The sequence below is a fragment of the Mytilus trossulus genome, chromosome 11 (assembly GCF_036588685.1).
Source record: "Mytilus trossulus isolate FHL-02 chromosome 11, PNRI_Mtr1.1.1.hap1, whole genome shotgun sequence".
NCBI classification, from domain to species: Eukaryota; Metazoa; Mollusca; class Bivalvia; order Mytilida; family Mytilidae; genus Mytilus; species Mytilus trossulus.
In genome coordinates, this window is record NC_086383.1 from 34,554,308 (window position 1) to 34,570,456 (window position 16,149).

The 16,149-nt window shown below is 31.6% G+C and overlaps 1 protein-coding gene across 1 annotated transcript in view; it reads left to right on the forward strand.

Annotated features, from left to right (window-relative positions):
* Window positions 1-872: 872 nt before the first annotated feature.
* LOC134689988 (MAM and LDL-receptor class A domain-containing protein 1-like) overlaps window positions 873-16,149 on the forward strand; it is a 60,333-nt gene continuing 45,056 nt past the window's right edge. Inside the window, exons 1-6 of the mRNA XM_063549960.1 lie at window positions 873-987; window positions 2,023-2,111; window positions 3,132-3,398; window positions 14,064-14,138; window positions 15,012-15,086; window positions 15,515-15,605. Of these exons, the coding sequence (XP_063406030.1) occupies window positions 921-987; window positions 2,023-2,111; window positions 3,132-3,398; window positions 14,064-14,138; window positions 15,012-15,086; window positions 15,515-15,605 (664 nt within the window). The 5' untranslated portion in view covers window positions 873-920. The remainder of the gene's footprint in view (window positions 988-2,022; window positions 2,112-3,131; window positions 3,399-14,063; window positions 14,139-15,011; window positions 15,087-15,514; window positions 15,606-16,149) is intronic.

Below are 16,149 nucleotides of genomic sequence, written 5' to 3' on the forward strand. Positions count from 1 at the left end.
ACCGAGACCTGTAATTCAAAAGAATAAATCATCTTTAAGCAATGGTATGATAAGAATATTTATAGCATGGATATCTTAACGGGGTTTAAGTTCTCTTTTGCTTACTATAATGATTTTACTTTTAATAGCGTAAGTGACATTTAACGCATTTGTATGTGACGTTTTAAGGTGTGCATGATTAAAAGTTCTTTTCTTATTAATAACATGGATCTTAATTATTTACATTAAATTGTAAAACTGTATGGGACGATATTACATGCATGAAGATATCACTAAACTCTAAAAGTTCATGTGATTTTCAAACGAAAGTTCCATCTTTTTCTTATAGGAGGGTCAGGAAAGGGTTCATTCATTTATGTGTGTCTTTGCTTTTTTATGCCTGTTTTTCTGTTGTTTATATTTTAGCTCCTCATTATTCTCTTTTCTATAAGTTTTCGCCTCTCTTCCTCTTTTCTTTATTTTTAAGCACTTTTTTCTGATTGATTTTTTTTTGGGGCAATTATTTTCTATTCTGACAACCCAACCCAGACCCTCTAATACGTACGATATCCCGCCAGTAGAATTATCGTTGAATAATTACCTAAATCATGAAACAGCATGTATTTAATTGTATACAACAAATAATTTCGACTTCCCATGTCGTTCAAAGTATCGAAAAGAAAATCACTGAGGACAGAAATTAATGGCCTTGAAAAATTATTTTCAAAAAGTTAAAAGAAATTTAATGTAAATTTTGAGTTATTTTATAACTTCATTTATATGATCTAATTAGTTGGAATGGAGACCAACTTTTAAATTTGTTAAATTACACTTTATAAAATTACTCGACTGTGGTCAACCAATAGCGGATTCATATGTATATATAAAGATACTCTAACATACCACTTTTATCTTGCGTACTTTTAGGCTACAGTATCAAGATGCTAGCTCTGTACCTGAGTTGTCTTTTAATTACATCACTGACAAATGCTTTGCCATGGAAAGAAGGTAGGCAATGTGTTTAACTGTGGCACTGCGTTGCAATTTATTATTTGTTTGTTTGATTATTTTTTTTATGTTTTTTTTTATGTTTTGAAAAAAATAATAATTAATAGATTAATTTTAAAATTAATTAATTATTTTTTTATTTTTTGTTTTGTTTTATAATATACGTAAAAATAACAAGGTGCAATAATTTAAAAATCTCAGACAGCAATACTGTTATTCACTATCTCGGAGAAACTAATGGGATTGGAAGTACTTTGAGTTTTATCCTGTCCTCGAATTATGTTTCATGGTTAGTTTAGTTTCTTCGTTTGATTGCTGTCTTATGGGTGTTGATTATGTTAAATATTGTATATGTTGGTAAACCTGTATATTGTTCAGCTGTTAACCAATACGTGACACTTTAATAAAATAATTGATTTATTATTACATATCCCCACAATTCTGTGATCAATAGGAAAATGTGTACACTGTGTTCGGTTCTGATTCAGAACAATGGGTCAGACAGCATAACTGTGTTTCAGTGCACCGATTATAAATCCAATGAAACCTGCTGATGTTTTGGGGAGCTACCAATTGATTTTTATGCGGGGGTGGGGGAGGTAGGGTTGGGTGGAAGGGGGGATTGCTAGGTTGAAATTTTAAAACAATAGACCGGACAGGAGTTTTGAGTAAAAAAAGCAGGATGAGACACTTAGCCAAAAATAAAAAAGACAGGGTGACAATTTATGAAAAAAGTTCGGATAAACAAAAAACAAAAAAAAGAGGCAGAACCGAGTAGAGTGAAAAATAAATAGGCAGGACAGAGATTACAACTAAAAAATGCAGGACAACATTTTTCATTTTAGCCCCCGCCACCACCTCCCAAATCCCCAACCCCCATTTTTTCCCCCATAATAATCAAATGGTAACTCCCTTATTCATATCACATTGATATCATGCTAGCGTCTTCCATAGTCGCGCTGTACGTCAAACGACCATTTATTACCAAGAAATGAAGTGCATTATGTTTCAGTTATCATTTCACTTTATTTCTAGCAAAATTCGACAGAAGAAACGAGATTAGAAATCTTCTTCATGATGTCTCAAGACTGAAAGAGCGGGAAGGATACAATGCAGAGGGGGAGGTAAACGACATATACATGTACTAGTAGTTTTTATAATAAACAAGGAATTCAATATAGTGATGTCCTTTAAGGGAGTGAAACTTCTGTCAGATTTTGCACTAACATGAGCAACACTCAACATGTGTCACATGTGGAGCAGGATCTGCTTATCCTCCCTAAACACCTACGGTAATCCCCATTTTTTGTTGCGGATAATCGTGTTGTTCAGTTTTTAGTTTTCTCTGTTATTTTTTGTGTACGTGTAAATGTCCAATTCTTTTACCTTTTTATCTTGTTTAGCCAAGACGTTATCAGGTCTGTTTGAATTATGAATTTGAATGTCCCTTTCGGTTTCTTTCGCCCCTTTTTTATCTTGTTTAGCCAAGACGTTATCAGGTCTGTTTGAATAATGGGTTTGAATGTCTCTTTTGGTTTCTTTCGCCCCCTTTTTCTTACCCTTACAGAGTACATTAGGTTTGATTTACTCAGTTTTTTGTGTGGTGTATTGTGAACTGATGGTCGTCGTTTCGTCGTTATTTTTTTGGCCAAAGTGTCATCTTTTGTTCTCCCATTTGTGGTTTTTGATTACCCCTTTTTGTTGACTTTTACTGATCTGATGTCGCTATTATTTTGGAATTTTTTTTGTCTTTTCGACTTCTCATTTATTTAATTCCCCGTTTGTATTCTCTGTATATTTTTTTAACATGTTTTCGTTTAGATTTGAAGATACCTCACAAGTTGCGTTTTCATTGTCAAATATGTGTTTTCTGTACTGATATTAAATTTAAAAAATATAGTTTAACAGAAAGTGACACAGTTTCGAATAAGTTTGGATTCTTCAATCCATTGCATATGCGGTATTATGTTAAATTGCAATGAGGGTGCTTTAAAGAGACTACATGTAACTGCTGTTCTAATCTCTTTTAAAATTATACAGATAATTATTTCTTTTAAAATCAATTTGTTTACCGAAAAAAAAGTCAATAATGAAAACTAATACCTGAGGGTGCAATGTGACTGTATTTTTATTTTTATTTCTAGTCAGAAAAGCAGACGTCTTTATCAGATCTGGAAAGTGAAGATCTACGTAGATTGAAAGAAGTATTACATAGAGCGAAGTCTGACCTTGAAGAGAAAAATATCAAAGAATTTAACCTTACGCTCCAACAAAGTCCAAAACATAAACGTAGACTTTTAAGAGAAAGAAAAGATCACCAAAAGCTACAACATAATCAACGTCGAAAACCACCAAAGAAGGATAAAAATAAAGGACGTAAAAGTGAAAAATATTACTTAGAAAACCCAAAGGTAACTATTACTCTTAACATGCAAATTTAAATTTCAAGCTTATTTAACTTCCGGTCCGCTAGCTTCTTTCATAATTTTAAATTATCTTTGTTTTGAGTCTTTCCTGTCTGTAACTAGGATTCCATAGTAACTATACATGTATGTCCGATATGAATTCCTTTGTTAGACAAAGTAGTACGTCAAATGGTACATTTATTGACGCATTGTATAGGACCAGCTATAAATGTTGAAAACAGTTTGCTGACTATCAAAATTGTGTTACTAGGATTCTATAGTAACTGTACGTGTTTGTCCGATATGAATTCCTTTGTCAGACAAAGTAGTACGTCAAATGGTACATTTATTGACGCAGCTGTAAATGTTAAAAACAGTTTGCTGACTATCAGAATGTGTTTGTGTATCTGTGCCGATTGGTTGCTATTTCGTGAATGTATAACACATTTTACGTCAAATTGAATCAAACTTTCACAATAATGATCGAAATAATAACCATGGGTCGTTGGGTTACAATAATGATCGAAATAATAACCATGGGTCATTGAGTTACAATAATGATCGAAATAATAACCATTGGTCATTGGGTTACAATAATGATTGAAATAATAACCATGGGTCGTTGGGTTGGTGTTTCATTGATGTATAATACTTACTTCTTTCACCCCTGATTTAAAGTTTGGTTACAGTTGCAAATTGTTGCTTAAACAGGATGATCTCGTCTGTAATCACAGTTTAAGAATCAATTGTATTGTTGGTAATATTGTCGAAAAGTGTAAAACGAAGCGCTGTGATTGACTAACACCATCTTAAACAATTGAGATTCACCACACGATGTGACGACATGTTCATTTTGGTATACAAATAATGATAATCAATTATCCTTTAATTACTGAAATGGTGATGTACAATAGTATCACTATGATATTTTCAAACTTACTGCATGTACTTTAAAACTAGCCCTACTAATTAATACCCGGATGAGCTGAACTACATTTTGTACTTTTAAAGTATACAAAGAAACTTATTAGTTTATCGCTAAATACACCGAAAACGGATCTTAGCATGCTGGTTAATATTTGCAAAGAACTCCTCCCCTAATAGATACACATAAACTAAAATTTAAAAGAAAGAAATGAATAAACAAAACACTCCTAGCACAGATATTTCATTCATCTCAGATAAGTACAGGCAGTTTTACGTTACCATGCAAAATATATATATTTATATATTTCGAAATGGTTATATGCATACAGAAACAGATAATTCTTATGAACTTCATGTCAAGGAATCATAAATTAATGAGTGGACAGTTTGGATATTTTTTAATGACAGCATTTTGCATAAAATTTCCTAAGTCCCGTTTTTTTTATGGCTTTTCCGGTTTAACTTTCAGGGTTCTTGAATACAAAAAAAAGTGCGTACCGGTTTTCCCGATCCGAAACCGCGGAGCGATCAGAATCACGAGTAGTAAAAAGTTTGTAATGGAAGATAATTAAAATCTGGATCCTACTCCCACGAAGGATGTACATGTAATCTCCTTCTGGATCGAATCCAGGTTTTACCTTCATCCGTATATTCTACAGCGTTATATACACTCATGTTGTCTTTTGATAACTGAAAAATGTTGTAAAGAAATGATTTTTCTTATCAACAATCTAGTCATGCGACTTTTTCTTTTATGTCAATTTTCTTCACAATTAATGGTTCGTTTATGAATGTTTTTCTGTGTTTATATCTTTTTGACTGCAGTATATATAATACTTATATGAGAGCCGTGGTGTAGTGGTTAGTGCATCGGACTACTAACACAAAGGTTCCTAGTTTGATTCCCGTTCGGGATTAAAACTTCAGTAACTCAATTTTCGGCTCTCCTTTGACACCATTTGCGAGCATGTTCTTGAGGAAACGATGATAGTCCGTCGGAAGGGGACGATAAATAGCTTACCCGTGTTAAGAGAGAGTCATATCTCTTGCACGTTAAAGACACCCTTGTACGTTTCGAAAAAGAGTAGGCTAATGCCGCTACAAGGCAGCACTCGCACCCGCAAAGTGGAAAAGGATTAATATAAGTTGCAAAACTTGTTTCCCAATCCACTATCAATAAATATCAATAAATATGTTTAAACTAAAAGTATATATAATAGATCACTGTTAGCCAGATCGGCTTGGTGTATTTGGATAGACACAAATTTTGCCTTGCAATGGGCCACGTGAAAGAGTTGTTGAAAGGTTTCTTTACGTGCGAAGACCGTGGCACTCTCTTCAAGCGAGACATCGGATCAAACGTCCTTATTCTGACTTGACTGAAAACCTTTAAATCCTTTAAATCCCGTCCAACGCACGGACAACCCACTTTAAATTGTCAAGCGTTTTACTGTCCGGCTGAAAGATGAAGTGACTATATTTCTATTCCTCAGTCACCTGTGAGGGTGGTTTAAGTACAACCGTGAGAATAGACTACCTTTAAAGCTAAAAAGACATACAAAATATATGCCTTATACCTATGACTTTGTCCAGTGCTTTTGATATCTATAAACCGTATTGGGGTTTTTTTCAAATATACCGCTGGGACACGAAGAAAATATATAAAAAAATCAATGCCTTTTTGAAAATTTATTGAGGTGTAAAAACGTTGATTAAAGAGTATTTTGTTTGAGAAGAGCTTCAGAGTACGCCGATTTTACAACCCTATTAAAATGCAAAAATAACCATTGATTTCTTACAATAGATATAGGAAGATGTGGTGTGAGTGCCAATGTCTTTTTAACAACCGTGAAATAATATAGGGTTATTGCATGAATATTGGGGAATATTGTCCCGAGTAGAATTTTATATTGCACGAGCATGCGAGTGCAATTTATGTTCTACGAGGGACAATATTTCACAATATTCATGCAAGAACCCTTTTATTGTATAGCAATATAATATTTGAAAGTAAAAATTGGTTTAAACTTATATTTTGTCGTTGATGACATCATGAATTTTGAAGATTTATTGCACTAGTGCAATATTGGAATTTATTGCAGGCTAACATTTGGTTACTTTCTGTGGGAAATATCTTATTGCTATACAATAATAAGTAATATCACATTTTTCGTCTGTTTCCAATTTGCATTATTGTTGCGTTATTGCGAAAGCACGTTTTGTTATAAATTAGGCCTGTTGTGTTCGCAATGAATTGTTTTATATCTTGCATGCTTTGGGTCTTTTATAGCTAACTATACGGTATATTGTGTGTTCTCATAGATAAAGACCATACAATTGTCTATAATTGTTCATTTTTACTTTATTTGATTTTGATGGATATTTGTCTCATTGGGAATCATACATGTATCACATCTTCTTATTTCTATATTACATACATTTGTAATTAAATAATTGAAACATACATGAAACATGTATACTATTTGGCGCCAAATGTTAACATAATATATCTTAATTCCTATCAAATATATATAAAGCAGAAAAGACATCAGTTTAGATAGTTTTAATTTTCAGCCATAAATGATTAAGAACTGAAGGACATATAGTTCGTATTCATGTATCCCCTTGAATATCGAAATTTTCACATTTTCAACAAATTGTTTAAAATATTGTATTTTGATTGAATTTGACCATGATAAACCAGGAAAAAGCACAACGTTGGCCTAAATGTTATAAACATGTACAGGAATCTGATGTTCAGTTGTGGTCTGTGTATGTGGTTCATATGTGTTTTTCGTTTTTCGTTTTTATATAGATTAGACCGTTGGTTTCCTGTTTGAATGGTTTTATATACTAGTCATTTTGGGGCCCTTTATAGCTTGCTGTTCGTTGTGAGCCAAAGCTCCGTATTGAAGGCCGTACCTTTACCTATAATGGTTTACCTTTATAAATTGTGACTTGGATGGAGAGTTGTCTCATTGGCACTCATACCATATCTTTCTATATCTACATACAAGGATAGTATTACCTTTGACCTTTGAATATGTTAAAACTGGGATGTGTTTGTTTTGTAACTAATGTAAAAATCATAGTCTTTTTGCACTTTTGATTACATGGTATAACAGTACTGTTATATGGGTTATAGTATACTTACTTATACGATTATTTGACTAATTGTTTAAATGTAAATATATTTCACTGATGTAATTGAATATTTGTAATATTTATATTTTATAAGCTGTATTGCTTACGAATAAAATATTTTTATAATGTGATGTTCCTCTTTTTTATCTTTTTAAATGGAATATGAAATTCAATAAACTAATTCAAATTCATAAAATTAATCCAATTACAAATAACCATTTAGCATCGCAGTTGGTATTTATTAATATTCTACAAGCGAATTACAATTAAAAAAATAAACTGAGAGTGCATATAGTTGCACTGATAGTTTTCATTCGCGATGATAGTTTTCAACTGGCGCAAAAAATTAAGAAAATAAATCAATGTGTACTTTTGAATCTTATTTAAAGGTTGTTTATACATTTGTTATTTACCGACCGTGCAAGGGCTGTATAGCCAGTCAAGGTCCTTAAAAACTTCCATTTGTTATGGACATTAATTTAATCATTTGCATTTTGTATGTCGCAAAGTGTTGACATTTATCTTTTATACACGATTTATGGGCATTTTAATGTTTATAGATATATTCTTCAAAAGATATAACAATAAAAGAGAATTGTGGCATATAAATAATATTACAAAAAAATAAATTATAAGTTATAAATTAATTTAATAATTAGTATAAGATCAAACACATTTGCAGTTGTTTATTGATGTATAAACTGGACCAATTAAATCATAAACAAATGACGAAGAAAATTTAGAAGAGCTTTTAAATCAACATGACTTTTTTGTACGAAAGTTTGTAAATGATTTGGTCCGGTTTACAGAACAAATACAAACTCTGGAAAAATGCGACAAATCCTTATAGCATTGCAATTATTTAGGTTTTTTTTTTTCAACCATCTTACATCGTAAATAAAACTTGTTCACAAGGTTTATGTGTGTATTCAAGATGCCATATTGGTAATGAAACGTACGGGATCGGTGAATAGGGTAGATATTAAAGCTTCTCTCGTGAGGTCTAAATTATATTATCGGAGTATCATAAAGCTTAATTACTATTAATTTTTATTAAAATATGATGCTAGATATTCCATTGCTACCATCATTCGGATTTACATTACTCAAGAACTCTAATTAAAAATGGAAAATATCACTGTTAGAGTTCTTGAGTTTGTTTTTTTTTTACTATTTCCTTCATAATATTTGCCAAACTTATATAGATCCAAACTTGTGAAATTAAAAAGACTTTCATTTTTCAGTTTTTCAGAAAAAAGAGTAAAATTTATCATTTAGAATTCGTGAGTGATTATTTGATAATACACAATGTATATTAATAGGAATAAAAGGAGGATAGGTGTATAAGTCAACAGTAAACAAGCTATACAAAATGAAAATTTTAAAAGGTAATCTAGAGGTCATTATAGTTAATATACAACTGTGAACCAAATACTAACTGCTAAATCGCTATGCCCATTAACGATTTTTGTTAATATAGATAATTTAGATTTAGATTTCTATTTTGATTTAATCTGAAACCAAGTCCAATTAAACAAACAGTTCTAGATGCTAAAGGATTTGACTCTCCTCTTTTTAAATTCGATAGTGCAGACTTATTTTTTCAAATAAAAATTTGATTGAAATCCCAATACATCATTTTTAATAACTGACGAATATATTTAAATGATTGATGAAAAGTTGAAAATCATTTATCAGGTCATTGTATACTGTTACATGTATTTGTTAGTTTGTGATAAAATCATGAGAAACCTACTGGTTTGTGAAAATATTGAAGTGAATAAATATTAAACTAATTGCATTTAATTTTGTTGAAACTTAAAGTTTTTGATCTAAAGATCTTAAAAACTAAACTAAAAAAAACGTGTAAATATTTGAGTGCGAATAATTCAGGTGTAAAGGACATTACAAATTTGAAGGCGAGGCCATGGCTTTACCTATATTTTATTTCTCGACACTTTCAGTTTCTTTCATGAAAAAACATAAGCATGTTTATGAATCATCATGAATTTAACTACTCTATACTAAAATCAATAATATAGTAGTTGCTATTCGTCTATGTCATTTTATCTCTAGTGGACAGTCTCATTCATGATTATTATTTTGATAGCTGTCTTCTTAATTTCAAGTACATTAACAAACATCGTTTCTTTTACATTTGACTCTCCTAAGTCTTATTTCGATAGAGCACATTTGTATTTGAACTGGAATCCACTTGTATTACGCTATATTAATATATATAAAAAAAAAGCGCCGTAGTTGTCAGCCCAGATCCAAGTTTAATTTGCACTTTATAAGTGAAACATTGAAAAATAGACATAGATGTCTCATTGGCAATCATACCACATCTTTTTTTTTAATACATATATATAAAACACATAACAAACATCAGTTCAGACATACACTATAGTTGTATGTGCCTGTTTCCAGTCAGGAGCCGGTAGTTATATGGTTTTCGGTGCCTGGTTGCTGTCTGCAATAAAAAAAAAATCTGTGAATAACTTTAGCTTAAATAAGCCTCGTTTTTCTTTTGAACTATTCATTATGTCATGCCAGGGACTTTTGTAAGTTACTGTTTGGTATGGGGTTTGCTTTTGTTTGAAAGCCGCATGGTTGTTTACATATCTTTGAACTTTGATCTTTGGTGGAGAGTTGTCTGTATGACACTCTAAGATCACCCCCTTATAATTATGCAATTTATACTATCGGTATAACAAAAAACAGAGGCGGAAATATAGTCCCTTATACATATCAAAGACCGTTTAAGGTAAATGAAACCGGTCCAAAAGAATGCCTTTTTATTTCACCAAATGAATTTGATAGCGCACCTCGTCACCAAAAAATACGTGTTCAGTCTCAACCTTTATATATGTTATGTATTATTATCAAATGCATCTTACATTTAAATGTTAAGAATGCACACAAATACTGCCACTTCCATGTAAGACGAAAACCGTCTAATTACTTCAAATGCTAAAATTGTGAAGATTTCAGTAACTTAGCATGACTTATTGATGCTAGTACCCGATACATGTGAATTGTATTGTCAAAAACAGCCCACATGTATGTAACAGAAGTATTCTACTTTCCAATGAATAGCTAAAAGTTTACAGAACAATTTTTGTAAAACTGCTATATTTATGGGGGCAAAAAGGGGTCCTACTGGGCCTACTCCTTTGCTTTGCGGGCTGTATTTGTGCGTGTAAGCCTTACGATATATGGTCAAGATATACTAATCAAGTAAAAGGGGAAGGCAAGTAAAACTGCCGTTCTATATGTGTCATATCTTCAAAAATAAAGCATTGCTCTTATAAACAGTGACATTTGTAAACATTCGAGCTTTGTTTAAATTTAAAAGATCCAAATTAAATATATTTTGAAAGATATAAAGATTTCAATCTTAATATGTATCATTTTAAATAACTGATGAAAATATTTAAGTGTCTATTAAAAAGCTGACAAATCATTTAAAAGGTTATTGAATACTGTTTGTTGATTTAATCATGAGAAAACTACTGGCTTGTGAAAATATAGACGTGAGGAAATATTCTACTAATTGCTTTTAATTTTGAGTATACATGTAAGGAAAGTGTTAGATCAAAAGGAAAAAAACATGTGACTATGCAGTTGCGCACTGAGGGGTCAAGGACATTATGTAAGGAGTTTCTATACTCGTGTTATTGCGTTATTTTCTGAAGTTTATATCTCAACGCTTTTTTTAAGGAAAAAAGCATGTTACATCTACATTACTCAAGAACTATAATTAAAAATAAATAAATAAATATATATATAAAGTTAAATAGAAATGACGTACATAGCTGACTATGCGGTATGGGCTTTGCTCATTGTTGAAGGCCATACGGTGACCTATAGTTGTTAATTTCTGTGTTATTTTGGTCTCTTGTGGAGAGTTGTCTCATTGGCAATCATACCACATCTTCTTTTTGTATACATGAATACAATATACCAAAATGCAAAAAGCTTACATACTTTTTTTGAGAGTTATGAAATCCAAATATGTACTATGGCACTAATAAAAAGAAATCGCTCCAAATCTCTGCCTTTGTTTCCGGAATTTCTTGTAAACTTTGTCTAGTACATGGAACTGTATATATATACATTGTATTGATACTTGTTTATGAAAGAACAGAGGTCAAAATAGTATACTGAACTTGTGTTATTATATATAGATTGATTGACATTTGATGGATTATCTTCCAGTAGCCAATATCTCAAGCATTCTCAAGAAGAGAACAAATTAACGATATCTACAGAAGGTTTGTACTGAAATAAGTATATATACCGACCGGGAAAAGGGCGGGAAATTTGGACTACCACTGGGAATTGAGAATATTATGGATATAGAGACGGATCAAATTTAATCTTGCAAGATGCCACGTTTGGGTCCTTCTAAAAGTTGCTACAAAGGTTCTTAACGTGCAGCGAACTTTGAAATCTCTGTACACGAGACAATGAGACAACCCTCCATCTAAGTCACAATTTGTTAAAAGGTAAACTATTATAGGTCAAAGTATGGTTTTCAACACGGAGCCTTGGCTCACGCCGAACAGCAAGCCATAAAGGGCCCAAAACATGACCACTGTAAAACCATTCAAATGGAAAAACCAACGGTCTAATCTATTTAAAAAACGAGAAATATTAATCATATTTTCACTCCCTAGTAACCATTGGGATTTATTAGATATAGAAACGTACGCGTTAACGGTAAAAATAATGTAATTAAAAAAAATCTAGCTAGGGAAAAGAGTTTGTGCCATGTAGAACTTTAATACGCACTTATTAGTGCTAGGTTTGTTTATCTATATGAAAACAACTTAATGAGTGCGATTAAATGTAAGGCGCTATAAAGATGAAAATTATATGATGAATCGAAATATCAATAAAAGGATTGTTATCTGACCACAATTTTGATACTTTAAGTTAATTATTTATAAAAATTTATTTCGTTCATAAATCGTAAATATGTAAACATATTATTTGATAAACACAGATTATAATGTTATATGAACCATAACAATAACATATCTAGTTATCAAACATACTTCAATTTAAAGCAGCTATTAATTTTTGTTTTATCAATAAATCAAACCACATTAATAGTTATCCTTACCGAATTTTTAATTTGAGAAAGAAAAACAAATTTCGAGTGCTATTGCACGACTTTAAAGTCTCGACATACCCCAATGCATTAATTGCCGTTTAACCGCTACCAATTCAAAAACGAAATTACCTTTATGTGTGTTCTTATTTACCGATTGTTGTCCAACTGTTTATTTTTTTTAAATAAGAGGATTGCCTACTCAATGATGTACAACGATCAGAGGCTAGCTGTCTTGGCAAACAGTACGCACTACAATTTGGTGTTTCCATACTGTTAATAATTTGACTGTTAAGGCAGACCTTTGTATATATATATGATACATAGAAAAAGGATATGTGGTTTGATTGAGCCACTAACTAATCGATTTTGGACTGAAACGGCCATTTTTATAAGATTAGGTCCTAAACGACTGAACGAAAAATAAGTACATGCAGTTTTCAGTCAAATTTTAGACCTTCCCTCTGCTGTAAAGTCAGTACTGTTCACACATTTCGCTTGCATTTAATTAAGATATGCGCAGTATCATTGCGTGTTGGTTAGTAGCTTAATTGTCATATATAAAAGAATAACATATTAAATTGTCTGGAAAGCAATACATAAACAGCAACAGGTTAACTGCAAGTGAAATGACTAGACGGTACTGAATTATTAATCTGAATACATGTTTAAAAAAAACTCCTACGAAAAACATTTCTGTCAAACAAAACTGGAGAAGAAAACTATTCCTCGTTTTCAAATCAATTGCTTGAAATAAAGTATTAAGGATGTTTGCTTCTCTGTTTAAAAATAACAAGATTTTTAAAAGACTGTTATAAAATGATAGTATATAATTAAAGATACTGAAAAAGCCGAAAAAATGGTCGAGATATAATCCATTGAAAATATGGCGGGAAATAATTCACTTAACATTGGCACCTTTTTTGTTTAAAAAACTATGAAAAAATAACAAGGATTTCATAAGATTTTGAAATATGGCTTTTTAAACAATATGTAATAAAATATAAAAAAGAAAAGTAGGGGTTAGTGGGCAATTTTTTTTTTATTGTTAATACATGGATAAAAGTAGAGGATTCCGAAAATCTGGCAAAAATTCTAAAAAAAGAGGAGCAAACATCCTTAACTCAGAAGTGAGATCAATAAGTGTATCATACATAAAGCACCATAACTATAAGACGAAAGATGAAGATTAAAAGCCTTATGATAATTAATATTGAAATCAGGAACTTCAGTATAATAATAATATGATTGTTATATTTTATAACTTTTAATAATGTCGGTTAAAAGCTCATTAGAGCTTATGTTAGTCTTTGTTTTATATATCATGCCGACTCTAAATAAAGCTTATTTATTTATTTATTTATTAGTGGAGATATGGGTTCAGATTCAGTGCTTGATATAAAACACTTACGAGGACTATGAGCCTGTATCCATGTGAAGATTCCAAATACCATATAACATATCAATTCTACTATTTCCAGGAAATATCAGCTGAAAACCCTTTCGAGAAAGATGTTGAAGCCATGCAAATCGAGAAGAACGGAAAGTATCGTCAGGTTTGTCGTTATTTTGTCTACTTATCCACACTGATTTGTGTCCACACTGATTTGTGTCCACACTTGTTAAAGTGTGGACACAAATCAGTGTGGATAGTATGTTTGGATGTTTGATAGTGTTTTCTGACATAAAGAGGTCTTTGGTTTTCTCCTATAGGGTTCTATGTTGAACTGTGGTGCACAGTGACAGCAAAACTGTACCAAACACTAAAATAGCAGTGTATTTTATTTAATGTTCAAGACTGTCATGGAGGAGACACTAATTTAAATCAGTGTCAACCGTTCATAGATTTGATAGTGTTTTCTGACATAAAGAGGTCTCTTGTATACTTATAAGTAACTAACGCTAAAAATGCTAAAATAAATATATCTTATAAATCACATTTAACAAATTTTATTACGAGAAAAAAATATAGTCAACTTTGATATTTAGCCGTGATAAACGTTTTGATTTCATTGAAAAGTGTACAATTTGTGCAAAGCTATTCACCAATAACTTGAAATCATTTTAGTGATATAGATACAATGGATAAGCGTTGATTCTTGAAAAAGAAACCATGAGCCCGGAGGCTAATGAAATTAGACACACAAAGAAAACAATACAATATAATTAGGTGAGTCCATTTCAGCGACGAATTTAGGAAGCGTTGATTTTAGAAAAAGAATCCACGGTAATTGAATAGGCTGACGTCACCACAATGGTTTAATTGAAAAATAGTTTACTTAATTGTCATTGAATCATAATCTGATAATTGATTTTTTGTTTGTTAACGTCGAAAGACCCACATGAAGACCATCAGCTGGGTAGTCAAAGTACGATTATATAAAAATGTGGATTTTCTGAATAATTATCAAAAACGTTTTTTAATACAGGCTGAAGGTGCTAAACCGAGACTGAAAGAGAAACTCAAGGGAGATAACAACGATGAACACTTGCTAGTCGAAAAGGTAAGAATAAAACGAAGACACCGTATCATCGGCTATCGATACTGCAAATATATTTACATATCTTTTTGTTATCTTTTTCCTTGAGTTCTTTTGTTAACTCCTCTGAATTTGGTATGGCAATATGAAAGCAGAAAAAAAACTTATAATATGCACATAATTCTACGTCATTGTGAGATTGGGTCATTGTAATGCTGCGTCATTGTATTGCATCATTGGGATGCTGTCTCATTGTAATGCTGCGCCGGTCATTGTAATGCGTCATTGTGAAGCTGCATCGTTGTGATTTTGCTTCATTGTGATGTATACTCCATTCATCTATTTGTCATCAATGTTAATTAAAAAAGGTTTTATAGCTACTTCTTTGCTTCTAAAAAGAAAAGCTAAGATATTTTCTTTATTTTCATTATAATATACTTACTATCTTTCAGCCTAGTGGAACAAAGAGGAATTTTGTCTTAAACCAATGGTATATATGGCCAAAAGGAATTATACCTTATGAAATAGCACCAAATACGTACAGTATGTAGATATTATAATTTTTTTTTTAAAGTGAAGGTGATAAACGGCTGAAAACACATATCTTATTCATAATTACTCTAAATATCAGCACAAAAATGCTAATTCTGGAAATTTGCTGAAGCAGATTTTTGTTCTTCTCTCGCCTGGATTCAAACTCATAATATTGGGATATCGAGACAACACTGTCTGCACACTCTCTCCCAAACATTTTATTGAAGGTGTAAAACAAGTAAAAAAAAAAACTACTGACAAATCGAATAATTTTAACATAAAAAAATATTAAAAGAATGTCCGAACAACACATACATTCATGAATGCGTATGTGAATTATTCACACTGTTCGGTCATGAGATAAGTATTAATTATTTATTTTTCTTGGATCATCTTATTTGCTAAAAAAATAAAAATAGAACATGCAAGGAACCTTGTCTGTTTACTCATCGTCAATGCATTTGATGCAAAGTAGTCGACATGTCCTGGCAACACCCTTTGGTTTCATTCGTCAGAACTCGGCACATCGGGAGAGTAGCGGAATCACCCGAGG